The sequence below is a fragment of the Amia ocellicauda genome, chromosome 4 (genome assembly GCF_036373705.1).
Source record: "Amia ocellicauda isolate fAmiCal2 chromosome 4, fAmiCal2.hap1, whole genome shotgun sequence".
Taxonomy (NCBI): domain Eukaryota; kingdom Metazoa; phylum Chordata; class Actinopteri; order Amiiformes; family Amiidae; genus Amia; species Amia ocellicauda.
Genome location: NC_089853.1, coordinates 3,889,526 through 3,910,628, shown reverse-complemented (window position 1 = coordinate 3,910,628; position 21,103 = coordinate 3,889,526). Strand labels below are relative to the sequence as shown.

At 37.2% G+C, this 21,103-nt stretch overlaps 1 protein-coding gene across 1 annotated transcript in view; it reads right to left on the bottom strand.

The window, feature by feature from the left end:
* cstpp1 (centriolar satellite-associated tubulin polyglutamylase complex regulator 1) overlaps window positions 1–16,823 on the bottom strand; it is a 39,694-nt gene extending 22,871 nt beyond the window's left edge. Inside the window, exons 1-3 of the mRNA XM_066700542.1 lie at window positions 16,611–16,823; window positions 12,089–12,191; window positions 3,689–3,819 (exon numbers count right to left, since the gene is read on the bottom strand). Of these exons, the coding sequence (XP_066556639.1) occupies window positions 3,689–3,819; window positions 12,089–12,191; window positions 16,611–16,653 (277 nt within the window). The 5' untranslated portion in view covers window positions 16,654–16,823. The remainder of the gene's footprint in view (window positions 1–3,688; window positions 3,820–12,088; window positions 12,192–16,610) is intronic.
* Between the last annotated feature and the right edge of the window lie 4,280 nt (window positions 16,824–21,103).

The following is a 21,103-nucleotide window of genomic DNA, read 5'->3' as shown; positions in this document are numbered from 1 at the left end:
GAGAAAGAGGTATTATGCTGTCCTGATCAATAAATCTTCGTTGCTAATGGCAGTTAGAAATCTCAGGGCCACATATGCAGCCATCAGCTCTGTGTCTCACTCTCCTGTCGAGCCCCGAATGACAGATCTCTGTACAGGAGATCAGAGACTAGCCCTCTCTTTCACGACATATGAATTCACAGAACCATCCTGCGAAATAAAGAAATAAATACAGGAGTCGGTGCGGAAACTTTGGAATTGGCTTCTGGACTTGAAATTTATTGCAGGGAGTGAGATAAGACAGCTGTCAGCAAAGCAAATAAATGCCACTGGGCAAGGGTGTCGAAAAAAAAAATCTATGTTGTTAAGAGTCAACAGCTCAGAAATGTCATAAGACGCCAGAGAGGACTGGATGATTTTCGACAATTAAGCATGTTAAACTGAGCTGTTTCTGTATTCTTCACTGTGAGCTGAAGTGAGTTCATAACTGTCGGAACAAAACACTAATTTGGTCCGGAAGAGAGAGTGTTCGCAGTTTTATGATTAAGTAATAAAAATAGATACTGTGACTTCTAGTGGCGAAATTGGATGGCCGGTGGTGGTTCGGCTATTTGAAGGGCTATCATACGTAGAGCTGAAATGACAGCGTGATTTAGTCAAACATCAGTCGACGGTAATGTCATCATAATCAACAACTTTACAGCAGCCAGCATCGGCGGGTATAGAAGCACTGACAATACACATTTTCTTTCAGATAGAGAGAGGGGTTGGTGTTTTGATAGCTGTACATTTTTCAGATGGCGCACTTCAAAAGAATAATAATCACTGCATTCATTTTGTATTTGTCCAGTTTACATTCTCGCTAAACAGCTGGCTGAGTCTCCCGTCTTGAGGATTTTGTCCAGTTATACAGATTTATTTCCTCTGCTTCATGGCTCATTTTTTCTTCCATTAGGTTGTTGCTTACATTATGGAAAAACTCACACAATACTCGGCCCCAGAGAGACACCTGGAAAAACATCATTACAGGATTATACATCATAAGAACTTTCCAATACCTTCTCGAGTGCTCGAAACGCAAGGTGTTAAGCTGTTAATACCGTGTGTGAGAGAGAGGTACTGCAAAGTCCCAGAATTGACTGAGTAACAGAAAAATGCAGAAGAGCCATTCAGTATTGCAATGGAGGACAAGAGCATACAGCCCAAATACTTGGAATAAAGAGATTTTATCATTCGGTAAGAAAAGGAGCAGAGAATTATGAACACTGCCACTTGAAATGTCTGTCTTTGCTTTAAGTATGTTAAAACAATATGCAAAGCGAGTCTGCAACAACCAATACCATCCCTTTCAAAAATATCAGAGATAATCCTTGTTTCTGAGATGACTGGAAGATTTTCCAAATCCCAGTAGATCTAAAAATGTATTTCAGTCCCGTAATGATTATGTGCAATGAATTAGTCACTGTGAGATATATGAAGGGCTGTGCGTGTTTTTATTACTACTGCTTTTTTAAAGACTCCGTTTAAAGGTGTGTGTAATTACAACTTTAGTGTTGCTGTAACCTTGTTTAAGCAAGCTACAGATTATATTGCCCTGGGAGGCTGGTTTTATAATTATTAGCAACTCGTGCGTCTCAATGGCTGTGTTCCTACAAGCCTTGTTCTTCTTTCTGTTGCCAGGAAATGTCAGATGTTTATCAGAGACCAATGACAGACATTTTAGACTTCAGAGGCATCTCGTGTTGTGGTAAAGCTGCCAACTCTCATTTCAACAGGGAACATACAATAACTTGCTTATTTTTCTTGATATGAGAAAGTATTAAAAAAACAAAAAAACATTTTGGAAGCCATACTCTGTGATTGTTTCGGTAGCGCTGTTGCTAGATTCAAGTTTTCCATTATGGCACTCGGGGAACACCAATAACGCTGTAATTTATCATCGAAATGAGGCTCATATGTAGTTTAAATACCAAACACCAGGATAGCGTTTGTTATTACATTGCATCACTCAGTTTAGAATTAATAAATAAATAAATTAATACATTAAAACTTCATAATCACAAAATCAGGGTCAATTTAGTGACCCCTTTTCAGTCTCACTTGCAGATCCTAAAATCCAACCAAAACTTACTTTTGTCTGCGTCTTATCAGGCCTTGGTGATCAAGGGATTTCTTCAAAAAGACCTTGCAAATGAAAACAGCCAAGTTCAGCCTATGTTAATCAGTAATCTAAGGTTAACTAAATGCTACCCTTTAACCTGCAATACAGGGTCGTAGTTCCCTGGATCACAGGACTTCCTGTGTAATAGACAGAGTTGTTCAGAATGAGGAAACCTGAATTTCTAATGTTTTGGTGTCACTCTGAAATGACGCCATGGTTCCTACTAAGTGTATTTGCTAATTGACAATGGCAATGACGTAATTGTCTACTCCTCTGCTTAATTCTAAAAACTTTCACAAACCCCCTAGCTAAAGTAAAAAAGTAACAGCATGTTATTCATACCGGACAAGAAAATCTACACACAGAAGATAAGGTCTTGTTAAGATATGAAAGGAAGAATAAGTAGAGTAGAATAAGTAGATTAATGTTATTATGAATTATATTATATTACTAATGATTAAGCTCTGTTCAGTTTCTCGAGCCCGGTTCAGTTTCTTTTATCATATTTCATGGAAAGTAAAAAAAAAAAAAAAAAGTCTATAAATGAGCGAAGGACTGTCAGGCCTTCACTGTTAATGACTGCAGACACCAGAGACCATTAGCTGACAGCTGCAACGCTACAGGGACCGTGAAAGCCAGCTTACCTGTGACAACACACAGTTAGTGCTATCATGCATCTCCTGGTAATTGGTCACTCAGCTGCATACATTTACAAGACGAGAAACAAACCTTTTGCCCGACTTTACCTGCTGCATCCCCGCACCGTGTCTGTCCTGGATGTCAAAATCCACGGCGCGCCAAACTGAATTGTAAATGGGCTGCTGCCACCAGCGAGGGATTCATCGGGAGCGAGAGACGGCAGGAAATCTCTTTTTGTCCCGGGGCTGTGAATATTGCCTGTCAGCTTTTTACGAGCTGAAGTGACAGAATAAGGATGTTTCCGCCCACATGCCTGCCGGAGTTGTATCCAAACTAGGATGAGCAGCAGGTAAAGTTAGGCACAGTACTAATAAAAGCTTGTCCGGAATTATGTTGAATTATTACTAATGTATTATATATGTTTAACTCAACAGAATCAAAAGGACTACAGAGCCACAGGTGTTCAAATCAAAATGACTTCACATTAACTGGAAAGTCTTGACTAAATTTACTGTGGAACAGCTGTGCTGCAGGACCCCAGTTTATATTTCATTACTGATATTATCATGATGATTATGATATCGCACTGTGCTTCTCACACCACTTTAGACTGGGACTCACTATTGAAAGCAGTAGATACGGATTTTGGTTCTCGTTGCCATAAAGGTTTAAGCATCACGTGGCCTTGGCGACATAAAAATTAAACCCACCTGTCAATCAAGGATGTAAACATTCCAAGAAATGGAGGACTCTTGCTTCTAAGTATAGGCAGCCATTTTAGATTTGTGATTGGCAACCGCTTCGATTTGTTTACTGGTCCCGGGCCTATGTCCAGTGCCTTTGTGTTCAAGGATATTTCCCCATTAAAAGATTCGCCCACCGCCCGCTAAAACAGTGAACCTGGCTTACCTCCATTCTTTCCTATCTGCCTGAAACACCTCCAGAAGATGCGAATGAACGCCGCCCTGTTGTGCGGTGTGGCCTTGACGTAGCTGAACTCTCTGAAGAGGACGTGATTGCCACTCCGCACGCTGCCAAAGCTGCACGAGACACAAAGCAGATTATTACTGAGGGAACTGAAATGAGCTGATGTCAACAAACTCTAGCATTTTAATTCGATTTTTTTCTCCTTTAATAATAGAAACATAAACACTTAATGGTATAAAAGTACGTTGACAGGAGCTGGGCTGGGGCAGATCATGGTTTCCATTGTTTCATACACATTGCTCCAGCTTGTGTTTCAAATGAAATGCTTGTAAAACATATTAACAGTATTATAGGGAAGAGGGATAGTTATAGTAACATTGAGCTTCAGCTGATTGTTTTAAATAAGTATACCAAGTATAAAATACGCTTACTGCTGGTGCATCAATTTAGACTGAAACCATTAAGTTCTCAATACAGTAATTATATTGAATTAGTCACACACATACGGAGAACCATTGACTTTCTACTGAATTGCATCTATTTTAACAACTGGCCAACAACAGTGTTTTCTAAAATGAATCAATACATTCGATTTCTTTTCCTTATTTCGCACAGACACTCCACCACCCGGAGAGTAAAGCTAGAGTACGTGTGTGTGCTAATCTATTCAGCACTGACCCATCTCAACTGTCATTCCAGTGGCAACGCTACATTTTTAAACAGTGACAATTATTTCAAATTGTGGTGTACAGCAAATAATCAAAGCAGAAAGCATTTCAGTCAGCTTGAGCAGCGCAGATCACTCCATTCAGAGCATAGTTTCTTTGGGGGATAAACATTTTGTATGATCACCTGCAAATTCGCTCAGACAGAGACTGCGGTGGTGGTCTGGATTTTTTTAACAAGGGGTATTTATTTTTACAGGCAGTGTTTTAATAGCACAAAGGAGAAACCACTTTCCTACATCGGTTGCAGTGCTTTTCAACAGTGCACATTAGTATTGATCCCTGCTTAAATTATTCATTTTTCATAGGGTTCACTTATTTTTATTACCTTCCACAACAAGACAGAACCATTAGGGGGGGAAGCTCAGTATAGATAGTGTACTACCAACAGTGCCTTATAAGCTTTCCCTTTATAACTAAAGACTGTTTTACAGCTCCAGCATTAAAAAATACAATAATAAGTTATATTGTGATTCTAAATGATATTATCCTGCCAGGCTTAATAAGGGAGCTGTTTCTTTACAATCTCTCCAGCTTTTCATTAAGGCTTTCCAAAATACAAACTAAACAATACATGGAGTATTTTTTTGTATATATGTGCTGCAAATTAACTTAATGTAACCAATATAATATTGTACTCCCCCTTAATCCTTTCTTAACAGTTAGACAATTCAAATAAAAAATGTCACTTTCGGTTTTACTACCCCATCTGAATAATATATAAATAATATATAGGTTGACTGCTTAATCAAACATAGCATTGGACAGACCTATTGGGTGAATGCCAGACTGTATTTCAATTTCATGAGAAGAATCTAACTTTCAAAGCTAAGTAAGGAAAATGCCCAGATCTAGCCAATTTACAGAAACCCGACACTGATAAATCTGATCAATTTGTGTTCCTATGACATTGTTTTTCTATGTCCTCAATTCTGTCGAGGCAATTGCCATTTATTTGCCTTCTGTGTTATATTTTATGTCATGTTTAACAAGAAGTCGTGTCCTTGTTAAGATAATCTAGTTAAGGCAAATTCTCCTTGTGTGCTGAATTGCAGGCAGTATGACTCAAACTGAATCATGCAGCTATGATAATTCCTTGGTTGTATAATTTTTGCACTAAAACAGTAAAACAAAGATGTCATTGTGGTAATTACTGAACAACAACCAAGAGAAGACAAAAAATAATACCTCACAACGGCAGACAAAGTGTCAGTAACTCGTGCTGGCCCATGTTGAATGATCTGAATGTGGTCCACTGAGAGAATCCAGATGTCTGCTATGGACTCTAACAGTGTCAGAGCGTGGTGCTGGGCCCTGGAGAGCCCACATCCAAAAGCCAGGTTTAATGAAGCAAGTTTAATAAACTTACTGTCAATCTTGTCACAGAAATTGACCAAATGCACAGGAGCTGCTGATAATAATTAACCCACATTAAGAGAGAGAGAATTAAGTTCAAAGGGGGAGTAATCAACAGTCAGAGATCTTGTAGTAATCGAGAGTAAACAGTCCGGAGTTGTAATTGTATGGGTTAGCCTCCTGCTACTGGTTTATTGCCAGTCAGTGGATAAAAATATGATACGAGCTGCGTCTCCTTCACAGCAGTGCACACAAGTGTATAGACCAAGGGGCACGTAGCTCTGAATGTTAACACAATTAGCAGATAATAGCTGTGTAATAGCTGAGGCTTTAATGAAGTTCTACTTCACAAATCTCCAATCACTGACAGCCACATGGGCCAGGTAATTGTGTATTTTATTGTAACCCAGGTGAAAGTCAGTTATGCAAAACAGGTACAGTTTCCCTTGGTTGGCTAAGACTCACAGTACATTTGATGCCTATTCTAGTTTAAACCGTTGACCTATTTCGGGCTGAAGAATTACAGCGTTTTGTGATCATCCAGACACTTTTACTGCTTTTAAAGCGCAGTTTCCATAGAAAATCCATAAAGCCCCTTTTATCACTTAATAATTTCATGCCTCATGAGATACTCAGTCTTACAAGGGACACTTTTACTGTAGAAATTAGATTATTAATTTGCATTCTGCTGCTCCCTGCAAGATTTTACAAGGAACCATATTTTATTAGCCAGACGTTATTCTAAACTCAAACTACAGACCTTGGAACATTTTCAGCACATTTTCCCCATCTTGTTTCACATGCACAGTCAAAACAAATCCACAGCATATGAATTAAATAGCAATACATGCTATGGATAATTTAACAAATCACTGCATGAGCTTGCAATCATTGCGAGGCAGAGATCGCAGTCTGAAAGACCGACCTCGGGTCAGATTTATATTGAGAATGGGCCGGCTTTCACGCAGTTTGCCTGAAGAACTGCACATTAATCTGACTAATCCAAGTTGCATATTAAATTAATATGAATACATTGGAAGTGGAATTGTTTCTGACTAAATGGTATCTACTGATTTAGAATATGGTATATTGTGAACAGAGCTTTGATGACCTTTGGGACATTTTATTCCCATTTATATTGAGCTTTTTACATTGAGTTGAACATTTGATTGCTTAACGTGTAGGAAAGGTACAGATCATTTTCACACTTCTCTTTGTGCTCGTAATCCCAGCAGTGCAAACGTTGTTTTGACAGATATATCTTTTTAAATGCCAGCGAGCATTCATGCCAGATAACGCCTAATTGAAAAATAAAAAACGACTGATGATTGACTGACAACGCCCCGGTTTAACAGTAACCCGGCCTGCCCTGCACAATCAGCATTTTAAGAGCTAAAATGTACTCCTTTTAATGCAGAACCTTTCTCATGCAAGTGGTCCCCAAATGAGTTTCAACCGAATTCAAAGGCAAGGCCTGTAACTCAACTCCTTTGTCCCTGTCTCATTGCTTGTAATGACCTTGTTTTTTTATCTTTTTTGTTGTGTTTTGTTTTTCCTTTTCGCATTAGTGGCGCATAATGATAAAAGTAGCCATCCCCCCACCCTTTCATCAAAAGCATACAGCAGTACGCAGTAACTTAATCCCAGTTATAATGAGGGGCTTTTGAGACCCTCCTTGAGGGCTGTACCTCCAGACTAGACAATACCTTTCAGAGAGCCTACATGATATGGATATAAATACTGAGTCTCTTTGTGCTGAGGAATTTTCTTTGAGTTTCAACAAGGCTTTTGGTTAAATGGGGTGAGAGGGCTGTAAAGAAAAAGGCGTGTCATGCAAGTAGGGGTTAAAATACCCAGAAGCCCCCACCAAAAGATCATTAAAACCTAAAAAAGCACTTGTTGATGCAACGCTTATGATGGATATGTTATCACTTGAATTTGTTTTGTTTACACATCAAGGTGTGATAAAGGAGTCCTAGAACACACATCCACCTTATGATCCAATTCAGGATATGAAAGGCTTTTATTTTTACCATCTCTGTAGATATTTCATAAATAATGCATAAGGCCTCTGAAATGCAGACGTTTGAATGGTGTGTTCTACAAACAAACAAATGAATAATTTATATTTAAGATAATGTATTCCAGCAACAACGTACACAAACACTTTCTGACAGTTCTTAAAAGTTTTAAAGAGGGAGGAAATATTTAAAAAACAAAGTGTGAAACATCTTCATTTTAAAACTGCCTGTTGATAAGTGGGACGAACACACACACAAACACATTCAATATATATATATATGTGTGCATATATACAATACGCTGATCATGCAAAGATTTGAAAAAAGTTACTTCACGCTGAACTGCACTACGCAGTCTTATCAGTTTTGTATTTCACTGTTGAAAAGTGTAACAAAATAAAGTTAATGAGCTCACAGAGCCCTAGCCTGAGGGAATACTACTATTTTATTAAATTAAATTACCACTGCTCTGTAATTGAAATATTTTCAGCAGGGTAATTTTAAAACAAGTGAGAGAGGCTTAAGTTGCATATCTGTTGTAACAATGATGTTCCTGAGATCTGTTTTTACTGTCTGGCCTACAGATCTGTCGGCTGTCTGAATGTACTTGAAAAAAAAACAACACACGCTACTATCATTTTCTCTCTTCAGAGGATTAAAGAAAATGAGGGTCACGCACAATTAGAATCTTTCCCCCCTACATACCTTTGAAGAAAAGTCAGTTTAAATGCTTTATAGACAATACAAAAGAGAACTACCATACGCACGTGCAAATGCTTCAGGGCACTGTTAGATCTAGACATTTCTCGGGCACGTTTTCTTTTGTACCGCGAAAGTGCTGCGAGGCCAGTTTGATCTCACTGGGTTCCTTTGTCAACCTGTTGCTTTCATGGCTCCCCATATTTTACACACCTGTAATGACATCAAACCCCTTATATCTGTCTTGTTCTTCGAATGGAAATGTTTGCCATGAATATTAGTCTTTGTTGGAATATGTGTCTTATTTATTTATTTCCAACACACGAAAAATCCAGTGTTTGCTCATCTGTGGCTTTGATAATATCTTATTGGAGCGCCATTGGCTTCCCTTCGAATCTGGGGTTTGGCTCCATCTGGAATTAAATATTGACTTTACAGTGTGGTGGGGAAAAAAATGAACTGTCAGAGATTAGAAAATGAACAATGATTGACTACAATCCAAATGAACCCTTTATGAAAAAGAAGTATAGTAAAGTGCACTATACATGTAATTCAGAATACATACTCTACATATAGTATAAGTACACTAGTATTGTAATCATAACTGTGGGTTAAGATAAATAAAATGTGTTTAAAAAGTTGAGGATATCTTTAGACAGTGAACTTGGACTACAGTAGCGAAAATAGCCATCTTTTATATACTAGGAACATTGACGTAATCTTTAAATAGCTCTGAATGTATTCTACTCATACATTAAGGTGTATAGATACAAGTTATAATCAAATCTTCCACCCACCCACCAATCACAAATAAGAAACCTAGTAGTTTCATGGTGGCTTTTGCTGATCTTAACCTCTCTTACATCACCTGTATCGGTGCCTACAGAACTAACTGATGGGCAACACACCTTTCAACCCCAATACTGACAACTCTGTCCAATATATGTGATGAAGGGCACGGTGTCCCCCTCTCTTCACTCAACGTACATTACAAACCCATCTTGAAGAGAGGACCGAATGGGAGTGATGGGCCCCAGCCAGGATATTTTGAAGACTCAGCGGGCTGGCTTATCATAATGTAATACAAAGCCTTTTTCACACGGCATGGGTTCTGCGCAGGATCCCGTCAAGGAAAATAAAATCCCTTCCAAGCCCCTTCCAAAATAGAGGCATTACAATACAAAGAGGATGGAATTACACATGCTAACCACGAGCCCAGCCGCTTTCCTCCCACAACACTACTAAATATGTTGCTGAATGTTTTTAAATCGAAAGGCGAATGAGGATGTATCAAAAAGGTTCAGCAGCTAAATGCAGAGCATTGTCAAAATCTTTAACTTCAGAAGGAGATACAACATCATTCCCCAGGATTGGGAGAAGATAACAGGTGAGTCTAAATCATGTCCATCTTACAGTTTAATTTATAAGACTCTTGACGATAAGATTCCCGACAAACAATTAAACAATGTTGTGGAGAGAAGAGGACACAACTGTTACCAATGTGGCGCCGTGCCATTCCTGCACTCCCACGTAAACCGACGCTAAGACTTCTAAAACACTGATTAAGATATTCTCACGTGTCATTAGTTCATTTTAGGTTCAGCATTTCTAAACAGCATTCTGAACCTTAGCAGACGTGATGTGAACACAGGCCTTGTCATCTGTATAAAGCATTAACACGGCAAACACCAATATTGACTCTTGCAGATCGAGCGTTCTTCCGAAGCAGTCAGGGACCTGTTTGAATACACATCTGCACGCTCGGCTCAAGAAGTGCAACATCTGACAGCGTAGGAAGCCAATTAGCTGTGTCACACTAGACACCGAGTGGAGCATTCGCACTTCGTAGTCCAACTGACACCTCCTGCTTTTGCTTTTAAAATATGCCTGTATGTATATATAAATCGATATACATCTAGCATATTAGCGCTGACCGAATGAGAAATAAAAATGTGCTTATAATTCTTGATTTACCAGTTAGATTCTCTCAAGTTAGCCAAGGTAAAGCCAGGCTGTTGATTTCCAAGAATCTTACATTTCCAAATTAGTTAAATAAATACAACACAGAGAAACCAAGCCGTGATCTAATATACTGGGGGGAGGCTATTATATGTGTACCTTAACAGATGAGCTGGATGAACGCCCACGTCTGCCACTGAGGGTATCAAAGGATAACAGCTCAAAACCTCGTTCATTATGTTTTTCATTACCTGGGATGAGACCTGCTGTTTCTCGATGGGGTCCTACTCCAGCTCTGTATTACGGGTGATTGAAGCTTGCCAATAGTCAAATAAAAATACATTCTTTGTAAAACCTGGTATCACACATTCTAAATGAAAATAATTTGCACTTCTGCCTCCTGTACTTTTTTGACTGATACTTGTAAGTTGGGGATATATTATCCACAGAACAAGAGCAAAATGTGACAAAGACTTCTGTCAACCCCTGTCAGTATATATCTCACAGGAGGCAGAGTATATCTACCTGTATTTTTTTCCCTGTTTTAAAAGCACATTTCTTAAACACAGCTAAAGCTTTTCTTCCTCAAGTTCAATGCCAACCCAGAGACTGTTCACAGACTGTTTTGAAAAGCACTGTTAATTTTATTATCTCCCCTACCGACACAGACATTTTCTGACCCACCAAACCCCGCGTCCTGATGGTTTCACAGTTCACTGACCGTAGAAACCTAAGCAGACAGCAGCTGTAACAAAGGCGCGGCGGTTCATTAATGATCCTCTTTCATTTCCTTTCAGCAAAATGCTTTTCCACCAACTCGAATGGCAACACAAATACTTTAATCACATGCAGAGGGTTAAGGAAACTCGTATCATGGCTTTCCACAAGGTTTGCATATTGGACTAGTGAAAACTTGGGCTTTTATTGTCATTTTTCATCAACCAAAATATAAACAGAATGTTTATTACTTCTTTCTTAGATTTTTTAATTACTATAAGCTAATTGCTGAAGCAAAACGTACAATAATTGCTTTTTTTACTGAAATGCATTTTTAATGTGAATCCATTGCAAGCTAAAATGAAATATGCTAATCCTTTCAAAATGTATTTCTGTTAAGGAAAATAACAGTGATGTAAAGCTAAATATTTGTGTTTGATCTTGATATGAATTTATTTGAACATTGACAGGTTTTGTGACCTGTTAAGTGAATTAGAGTTGAAATAGTCTTTATTTAGGCATTAATTCTAAAGCACACCGTTTCACTGAATATCAAGAGAGGAAGTGTCTGCACTCATTTAACCCTAGGTACTCAAGACACTGTGAAACTCAATGCAAATTGTAAAGCCACACTAAACCTCCTTTACTACACAAATCCCATTGCAATTGATGCAAATCATGTTTAATGCTTCTTCTTCCTGAGTTAGTTTGATCTGCTTTCATTATTTTTCCTCATCACAAAGGACTAAATACTCTACAATGGAAAGTTTATAGTTTGTCAGCCCTATGCATTGATATATACGTTCATGATTTAACTACTAAATGTTCAGAGTAAGAATGTCGATCAATTTCATGCTGATTTCAATGCATGCAGCACTTGATGGAAGTTAAAATAACAAACTTACTACTCTGCAAAGTATCTCACAATCCCAAATTGTGTATACTCATCCCTGTGCTCCAATAGCTGGTTGATTGCATCTTCGAGGTAGAAGAGCACACTCTTTTGAGCTAAAAGACAAAAGCATTTGAGAAAAAACATTAGCGTTTTGGAAATCATCCATTATCATAAAAACAACCATCATGAAACATCTGTGTGCTTTTAACAGCATGCTTACCCTTGTGTGACTAAGGGCTCAATTAAATTAAAAATGCTTGCATGCCGCTAACGGGAAAAAGTCGCAGCTCTGAATATTGCAGGGCCACTTGTGACTGTAAAAATCTAAAATATCAGGACCCAGGATCAGAGGAGCTGTGGGAGGATTTGCAGGTTGTTTTCTCGCAGGTATTTTCTGGATGTAATACTGCTAGAATGTGACTACTCCCATGGCATTGTTGTGTGAAACAATATATGGCAAGAAGGTGGTTTGGCCCCGTAAATCATTTTAGATTTTACATCACACAAGTTAGCAGGGTGAAATCGTTTTTTGCCTATGCAAGCGATTCGCAGCGCAAGCATTAATTATTTAACTAGGCCATACGTCTGTTATATCAATCCTTCATGGATCATTCAAACCGAAGTGAAACTTTCTCAATATGGACAACGGAATACATTTGCAGTATGCATGACGAAGGATAAATAAACAAAAACGATTAAACTACGTACAGTATTCCAGCAAAACATGTTTTGTCTTCATTCAGAAGCCATTCACAATTCTTCTGGCCTATACACTGATTCATATAAGAGTATGTACTTCAAATCACCTCAAATTAATTTATTGTCATAAACATCTTCAACTTAAAGCTTTAATAATAAGTGACACTGTTACATATCACATGCATGCATATCCCAGAACACTAGTTTTAAACTAGTAGGCTATACCATTGTGGGTTTTATTTTCAGCTTGTTGTGTTTAGATGAAAAGAACAGCAAAGTGACCACCTACATCATCAGTCTTTACAATAACTGTACGTATGAACTACGCCAGTCCCAAGAAAACATGACACTAAGTTAAGAAAATGATTTAATGTTTGCAACACTGAAAAGAATGAGAAATGCTTTCACCAGACAGAGGTCCACACGGATCAGTCACGGATATAAAGAAAAATACACCTGCAACCCTAAGGGCATGATATTTCAATGACGGTTTGTATTGAAACAAGATTTTACAAGTATCACATGGAAAATAATGCATGTAATTACATTCAGCATCCACAAAAAGACAGAGTTACAATAAAAACACACTCGCACACAGTTTTCTGTGCTATGTCATGAAATGTACATAAAACCTACCTTAGTTTTGAACAACAACATAAGCAAATATAATGCCGTTTGTTTAACCTTCATTAAATAAATATAACAACAATTAGGCATTTTGCAGGCTCTTTCATCCAAAGTGAAATATGGATTTGAGGGTATTAACTTAAGATTTAAGATATAGCCTGTTTTTCTCAGCAGTGAACAACTCCTCAGACCAACAAAGCAATGAGATCCCTAACATGATATTCCCGTCTGAGTCAAAATGCAACCCCAGCCCAGGAAATAGCACATGCTTACAGAAATTATATCATAATTTAGAAATATAGGCTAATTGTTGGCTTGTCGTTTTCTTTCGGATCTTGCCAGTACGATTAGTAACGTATTACTGAGAATAAACCTCCAGGAGCCTGGTTTTCAATACCACAATCATATTAACAGAAACATTAACAGTGGAACAAGACTGCATTTTTCTACAGATTGAGACACCAGTTCCTGAGATACTCGTGTGGTGCCAGTACCCAGTCCCTGGTGTCTAGCACAGTCTCAGTGATGAAAAAAGAAAACAGAAATCATAAAAATGTAAAAGCTGGTAACTATGGGATCTAGAGAGAACAAACCAGAAAGGCCTTCAAAAACATTTCTTAAAAGGGTCAAAACATTATGTCATATGAAAGTTAAAAAAAAATAAAAAAACCACAGCACTTGCTGCTGCACTAACAATGGTTAAGGATCAGGTTAAAGCTAAGCTACTGTTTCAATAAATCTTTCCACACTTAGCTTAAGGGGTGAAATGTTTGATACTTTCCAATTGTGCATTTGGCAGACATTACAAAAGCTGTCTGTCCATAAGTAACTACAGAGCACATTTCCAGGCACTGTTACAGTTCATACAAATCTTTCTTCGGTGTAGCATGGACAGCTCAAATGTCTGTTGATTTTCCGCCTTACTTTTTATTTTATTTTTTATTTACTGTAATAACATAGCATTATTCCTTAAAGGCCTATTCATGAAAAATGGGCATTACACCAGCTTAATTATTTTAACATTTTCTCAGTTAAGCAATTCTCTCCAAATGTTACAAACACATAATGGAATTTGGGTTTGAACAAATATTACAAAGAAAATTAAAACTTATTTTTTCTCTTCCCTCAGCTACCTTAAAGGGATTGATATTAAATATTTGGCAGCAGATGTTCCTGCCTGAAGGGTTTTATGTTTTATAAGCTTTCACCTTTTTAAAACTGGCAAGAGAAAACTTAATCCTCTCCCTTCAGGGTGTGACAAGGGCATCCAAACAAACCTGAGATGTTGGAGAATGGAAAAGCAAGACATTTACTTTGAAAGAGATACATGGCAGTTTAGAGGCTGTACAAACGGGGCAATCATTTTCAGCTCTGCAGAGCTCTGTAGGTTTAAAAGTTTACTTAAATATTTACGTGTGGAACAAGTAGGTCATTATTCTTATTCTTATTAAAACTGAATCAACAAAAAATACTGAACAACGCAAGATAAAATAACTACAGAAATTAGGTGGAGATTAACAATAGAGTAGGCTACACCTAAACCACAATCATGGAGTAGAGCCAAGAACTAAAAATTATGATGGGTAATGTCAACGAGTAAATTGTTGGCAGTAAAATGTTATAGTTTTCAAAGCACACGCTTCATGTTTGTTTGTCTGTTTTATATTAAACTTAAAAGGAAAACAGCACGACCCCTATGTTTGTCATTAATTAATGTTAATCTAAGTGGTTTCAAATAGTGATCCCAATTAGTTAGGCTGTAGGCTATAAGTCTGTCCATCTAAGGAAACTCAGAGAATTTGACAGCTAATCAAAACATTATGTTTTTAATCAATCACTACAGAAATGACAGGCTTGGTATTCTGCTGCCAAAAACCTTTCAGAATTTCAGTTAGTGCAATAAATTATTTTGCGCATACTTTAGGAAAATGTAGAGAAGTGTTTTCAAAAAGCAAATAAATTCATTCGACTGCAGCCAGATTTGCAACTGTTTCAACACATTTCAAAATATAAAATAAAACAATAGCCTACTATGCAAAACTACATTCCAGCGAAACAGACAAGAAGGATACAATTTTGGCCACTTGCACAGATTGTAATTGCTTTAGGGGCGTATATTTTATTAGCCTGGATAAGAAAATATGTGCTATAGTTGGAAAATGTCAGTTGGAAAAATAATCTAGTATTTGGGGCTATGATGATTGCCTTCTAAGCCATAAAATGAAATGCAAATAAACCTGAAACTGGAGTCTTACATTGTAAATGATTATTAAATGCCGGGGGACATGAATTTAATAGCAACCACTGTATCTTATTCATGTATCACCCTGCAAAAACACACAATTTGTACTTTTGTAGATTAACCAAATTAACCAAGGAAGCTTTAAAATGATAGTTTTCACTTTGCCAATAAAGAAATCCAATTTTTATCATCTCATATAATTACCACTATTTTGTTAGTTTCCAAAAAAACTGTTCAGTTGTAAGTTGGTGGTCTCAAGAGGACGGAGAAGTAGTGTAGACCTCATATTATCATATATATATATATATATATATATATATGATAGAGAGAGAGAGAGAGAGAGAGAGAGAGAGAGAGAGAGAGACAGGATGGATGGATAGATGGATAAACATGATTTTGCGGTAAACACTGAGAGGGTGCATTACATTTCTTAATATAATTTATTTAATAATATAATTATATTAGCAGTAAATAAATAGATCAAACAAAATGTTAATGAATACATTTATGTTATGATTAGTCCAGTGACACAAATAAAACAGTAATATTTTGAAGTATTTAACAACCTTGAGTTGTTATCATTATTGCTGATGCTGTGATTCTGTTAGTGACGTCATCAAGTCATTTTCTTAAAATGCTCCCTGTATTACCTGCGTTCCAGTATTTGTATTATTAATAATTGTAATTGCAGTAGTAGGAGTTGTAAATTGTTCTGATTAATTGTATGTAATTAATAGCAAGCGATATTTTAAAAGTGTATATTTTAATAGGACATTCTACTGCATATAAATACAGATTACATACAGCTACATAATTAAAAAACAAAAAAACATATTCATCAGCACAATCAAATACGGCAACAATATATACTCTATGTAATATGAATTTTAATTGTAAATGAATACTCTGAACAGATTTACAATAGAAATCATCAATAGCTATAGGAAAAGAAAGGATTGCCTACCCAAATATTCATCAACGGTAAGCGTGAAGCGGTCGGGGTTCATTTTAATCTACCGGGCAACAGATATGTATTGATAAGCACGAATGGATGGTGATTAAATGTGAATTATTATGAATGTAGCTCCTGTATTCGAACCACATCACGTTCCAATTAGAATCCCTCAACGTTCGTTTCCATAACAGCAGCGCAGCAGCGCAGGGTGCGCCGCAGACAGCAGCCCCCCGCAACACGGGCCGGGCCGCAGGGTTCCCACAGTATTGGTACCGGGCAAAGCACTGTACTTCACTTCATTTTAATGTAGATGCTAGCTAAATTCCTCATTACTGGTGTTCTCTAAAAACGGTTCCTACATTCAACTGTAATTAAAACATCTTGAGAAAGAAATTCTTTTTTTTTCAGATTTCCAGTTGTTTTTCTTATGCTTTTTGTTTTTTTCTTAAACATTCAAATGTCCAGTCCAAGGTGGTATGGCAATTAATTACACTAATACCTAAATTATATTCTGAATTTTGATACTCTATGGTAGTGTCGACAAGCGACCCTTTTCACTATAATGCATCGCATTATGTCAGTAGGTTGCCTGACACATTTGGAGACCTAAGAGAAGGCTTAACAACGGCGTCAAGCTAGGATTATACAAACCTACACTTCATTCAGTAAACCCTAACCCCACACCATAACATAACACACATTTTAATTCAAAAGTTCGATATATTACTCAAAATAATAGCTTGTGTCAACCAAAATCGATCTGTAGGACCATCCCTGCCTTTATCTGTATCACTAATGAAAACTTAGCTATATAAAAAAATTATGTTTCAGATTGGCCAGTTTATTTTAACCTGATATTTTTACTTTTTACATCTCAACCCACCTGCTCTTTTAATAAAACTTCAGTTGGTGGGGAGTGGGGCAAGAATCCTGCCAAAAAGACATTACACAGAGAGTAGCATGCAGTTAAAATGTATTAGGGGCTTATTTTCTGGGTCCTTAGTCCTTGGTATCTGTCAAGAAATGAGACTGATTCATCTTCTGTCTATTTGTCCTTCTTCTGCACTTTTTACACACTTTCCATCCACCATCTGAACACCTGTCTGCAAATCTGGCCCACATTAGCGGACATCATTTAAATCACGAGCTACTGAAATGGAGGAACAGCTCAATTATGAAGTGTAAGATGTCTTTGTCATCAGGGGGTTCGGGCTGAACTCTGCAGCTCGTGGCGGAAGCAGGCCTAAATGAAAAGTAAATTGTCAGCCAATCTGAATATGCCTCACACATGCTAAAGACATTAAGGGCAATGAAAGTATCGTTATTTGAATGAAAACAATTATTTACCATCAGCAGCCTGTGAGTTTCAAAGGAAATTGAATAAGAAGGCTAAAGTACTTCCAGATTCCCTTGGCCCTGGTCTAAATCATTTTGATCTGCATGACTGCCCAGGGATTCATTCAAGCCGTTTACACAGGCACTCTCCGTCTAGCTTGGGACTAGACATTTCAGTCAAAACAGTACAGGATGCAGACATGATACATTATTTAGATGCTGGTTGCGAGAGGTCCAACATCAATAACTGGGCATTGCGTCTGATATTCTACTCTCATTTGAAGCAGAATATCTTAGGTTTCTTTATTTCCCTGGGGAGCCAATGCTGTAATTTTCTATTTCACTCATTACTATGGTGGCCAAGGTCCTCTTTAATCATATTACACGGTATCTATTAAAGGGTGCAATCACACCTTAGTACTGTGTTTAAAATACAACACAGTCAACACCTATAGATGTTTGGCCCTTATAAAAACTAAGTTTACATGTTTAGAATACCGGGAGAGTTATATATATATATTGGCTCACCGACATGGAATTTATTTCACTTAAAATTGTCAACAACTGGAAGAGGCAGTAAGGGTGATACACGTAATTTAGATTAATGACCTGCCAATAGGGATAATTGCAATTGTGAATGACCGCAAGCCTTGTCAACACAGAGGTGAGAGAGAATAATCATATAATCACAGAACGAGGAAGTTACAGACACAAAAATGTAGCATAATTGAGTACAGTGATGTGTCAGGGAGATTCGGAAAAGTCGCAAAGGAGAAAAATAAAATAACACATAGAGAGAATAAACATATAAATTATTTATTTTTAAAAATATGTTACAGACAGAATTCAATGTCTCCGAGACAAGCTCGTTTCAACAGCGAGTTTTGTTGAAAGGTTATAATGGGGTGGGAAGGCAGGCAGGAGCGGTTGGTGTGCTGCACAAGATGTTGCGTTAAGTTGGTGTGCCTCAGGCTTGTAAATATTGAGAAACACTGATATAGTGCAATCATGAGGAAAACATATTCTCTTTGAATACTTGCTTATTGACAGCAAGAAGTTTGCCAAATGCCCAACAGGAATTTTTCAGTGGTATCATGATTGCTAGTATAGGATTCATGGGAGTTTAGGGAGACTCCGGCTAGTGTATTAAATCCTTAACCAAAATGTAAAGAATGAAAACAGAAATCATACATTTTAAGATTATGGGATTTTATTTTCTGTTAAATGCTTAATTTTGGAGAGTGTAAAAGGGAAATGAAAGTGGGGAATGTGGTGCTAGGAAAAGAAGCTGAAAAGTATATCCAAAGTACCATGATTTAAACGAAACTCCCCACTGTAAAGCTAATGAAGACAGCAGTTTGTCTGAGTAGTATAACTACTCAATGTATTTCATCAACAGAATTGTTCATTGTCATCTGCCAGAATTTGAAGGTTTGCCATAATGTTTTTCTGTTTGTGTGAAGGAATATTGTTGACTGTGATTAAATAAAGGGCTTTAATTTTTTTGTGCATAATACAAATGTTTTTGGTTCATAACTCTTCTCTTGTGGTTGTAATAATAACATGCTTCTCCAAAGATGGCGCCAGACGGTTACAGAGTTCAAAACAACCCTGCCTAAGTTATAATCACAGGATTGTGTTGCTCTGTACAAGTTCAAAAATAATCATTCTCTGTGTGAAATAGATTCAGACAAGTGGTTGTGCACTAATTATACTTTCATTCTGGGAAATATGTGCCAATTTAATAGTTTGTGCCTCGGTCAATTTATTGTTGTGTTGTAGGGGATAACACTACAATGCTGTTCCCCTTCTCAGTCTAATTGTGATTTGCTTTTTATAACCCATGAATATATGTGCAGAGATTAAAATATCAAAGTTATCTGAATCGTAAGAAGACACACTTTAACTGGAAAGCAGACTTTTATATTTTGGGGCTTAGCTAAGGAATGTTATGTTTGTATCGGATTCCACAAGTAACTAGTGTGTTTGCATACACACAATTAACTTTCTCAATTACTGTCACCTAAACAGTCTCTCTCCTGGCTTCTTAACCAAGCGAATGAAGCATGAAATTGAATTTTTTGACATCAGCTTAGACAGCTGTATTTGTATCATTACCTCACAATAATGGGACGAAGGCCAAAGCACCTAATTGTTCTGGGAGAATGCTATAAAGTTGCTCTCCCAGTTTTAAACTGAAAAGCAGGGCTTATTTGTCCTCATTCAAAACATCTATAAATGTACTGAAGACAACAAATCTAAAAACTCAAATGTCTTCTCTGCCCCCAGGGGAATACTTTCATCTTTACAATACATTTCACACAAAACACGCATTCATTTTTTGGCTTATACATATTTATTTTATTGTATTGCTAATTAAGGAAAGCACCTAAACTCCTAATAGAATATCTAACTAGCATTGTGCATAATTGAAATGTACTTTTATTTCCTGAACCACTTCACAGAAACTTCGGAGCAGTAAAAGAAAAAATATGAATGCGCAGGCACACTTTGATGGCACTCTGTGTTCCTTTTCCTTGACTGCGAAAAAGAAAACAGGACTGTTGGGATTAAAGCGACAGATTCAGATTAGTATAACAGGCGTCAAAAGTCACCCAATGACATTCCTGTCTTATGAACTGCCAAAAAGGCGTTTGAAATCATAATAAAATACATTTTATATATATATAAGCCTGGATTTTTGTTACCACATAAAGTAAAAAAGCTAATCTCCCATGCCTTTCCCAAAATCATAAAAATCTTCAAAGAGTCTGAAGTGCATTATGATTGTACTGTGTACGTGTTGAAACAGGTGCTCTTTTTGTTTGTTTGTTTGTTTTCGGAGAATCAGCCGAGCAATCTCGGCTGTTGAGAAACGGAGGTGGGATGGCACACACTAAACTAATTACAGTGTAAAACTTAAAAAAACACCATGTGTATTGGATATGGTTAACACTATTACTCCAAAACCTGTTAATTACTCCTCTGATTCATGTGGGTTTTGTGTATGGAGCTATTTTACTTATTCTTTATAACACAATGAAACAATGTAAGCAAAGCTTTTCACTGTAGACCCCTCTAGGATACTTAGTTCTGATCCTACAGATAGTCATTTGTTCTTTGAGAGTACCAAACCATGAAGTGACTACTTTATGTGACAGAGTAAT